A 1,075-nucleotide genomic window follows, 5' to 3' on the forward strand; every position below is an offset into this window, starting at 1 on the left:
CCCAAAAAAAAAAAAAAAAAAAAAAAAAACCAGCCAATAAAGGGAAATGCCTCTTTAAAACAGCCAGAAAAAAGGCAATCCTGATTCAGCCTGAGCTAAAACTATTCCCAAACATCAGCCAGAAAGTCCCCTATTTCAGGGTACTCTGCTGCCCAGCAAATCCAGACCTGCCTTTGCAGAAGTCAGATCTCTGGAGATGAGCCCTGGAAGGGAAGGATTTCGAAAGGGGCTTCCCTGCTCTGACACTACTACCCTCTGGGATCCATCAGTGGCCAGGTCTTACAAGCCTGCCCAGTCAATGCAAACACAAAAGCTGGTGGCTGCATTGCAAGTACTCGTTTACTTACACACACACACAAACATGCACTTATACATACATACCTATCACCCTCCATTGTTCGAGGCCCAGTAGGGGTGGTGGCTGCTGAACGGTGCATGCACGCGAGGATCCTAGCTCTGTTCTTGGTTCTCCCAGCAGACCAGCAGATCTGATCAACAGCAGTGATTCAGCATGGCTGCAACTGAAGCCGCCTCCCTCTCGATCCTTTCCTCTGACTACTCGCAGCAGCTTCTACCGCAGAAGCGGCAGCAGCAGCAGAAAATGTCTTACCCAGAGCTCCCTGCAGCCCTTTCAGCTTCTAAAAGCAGCAACCCACTTGCTCCCCCTCCCCCGCAGGCTTACTACTCCTCGGTCTCCTAGGAACGATGGCAGCGCCAGCGATCCAAGTGCAGTGCCACCTTTCCCGCTGCGGCTGCCTCCGCATCTGCCCAGGCATCCCCAGCCCAGGCAAACAGCCCGCCTCGGGGGCTCCTGCCTCCTTTGCCTATGCTGCAAAGGATCAGGCAGTTCTTCATTAGCCCAAGAAATACTGGCCCCCCACCCTCTTCTCTGCCCCCATAGGCTGAATCTGTTAGCCTGGTCTGATTGCTGGAAAGAGGAGGCCCCTCTGTGGCCTGCAGTGGAGTTTTATCCACCTGAGGAAATTCACTTACTGGCACAGCTCATGTTCCACTTTCTCCTCCCCAAATCTATAGTAGCCCAGACTCTAAATAATAAATGGAAGAAAATTAGGGG

General features: G+C 52.1%; 1 protein-coding gene across 1 annotated transcript in view; it reads right to left on the reverse strand.

Annotated features, from left to right (window-relative positions):
* LOC106736165 (kelch-like protein 3) overlaps window positions 1-862 on the reverse strand; it is a 40,159-nt gene extending 39,297 nt beyond the window's left edge. The window contains exon 1 of the mRNA XM_014592245.2: window positions 382-862. Coding sequence (XP_014447731.1) covers window positions 382-437 — 56 coding nt within the window. The 5' untranslated portion in view covers window positions 438-862. The remainder of the gene's footprint in view (window positions 1-381) is intronic.
* Window positions 863-1,075: the final 213 nt, after the last annotated feature.

Source organism: Tupaia chinensis, unplaced genomic scaffold (assembly GCF_000334495.1).
Source record: "Tupaia chinensis unplaced genomic scaffold, TupChi_1.0 Scaffold000672_1, whole genome shotgun sequence".
In the NCBI taxonomy this organism is placed as follows: domain Eukaryota; kingdom Metazoa; phylum Chordata; class Mammalia; order Scandentia; family Tupaiidae; genus Tupaia; species Tupaia belangeri.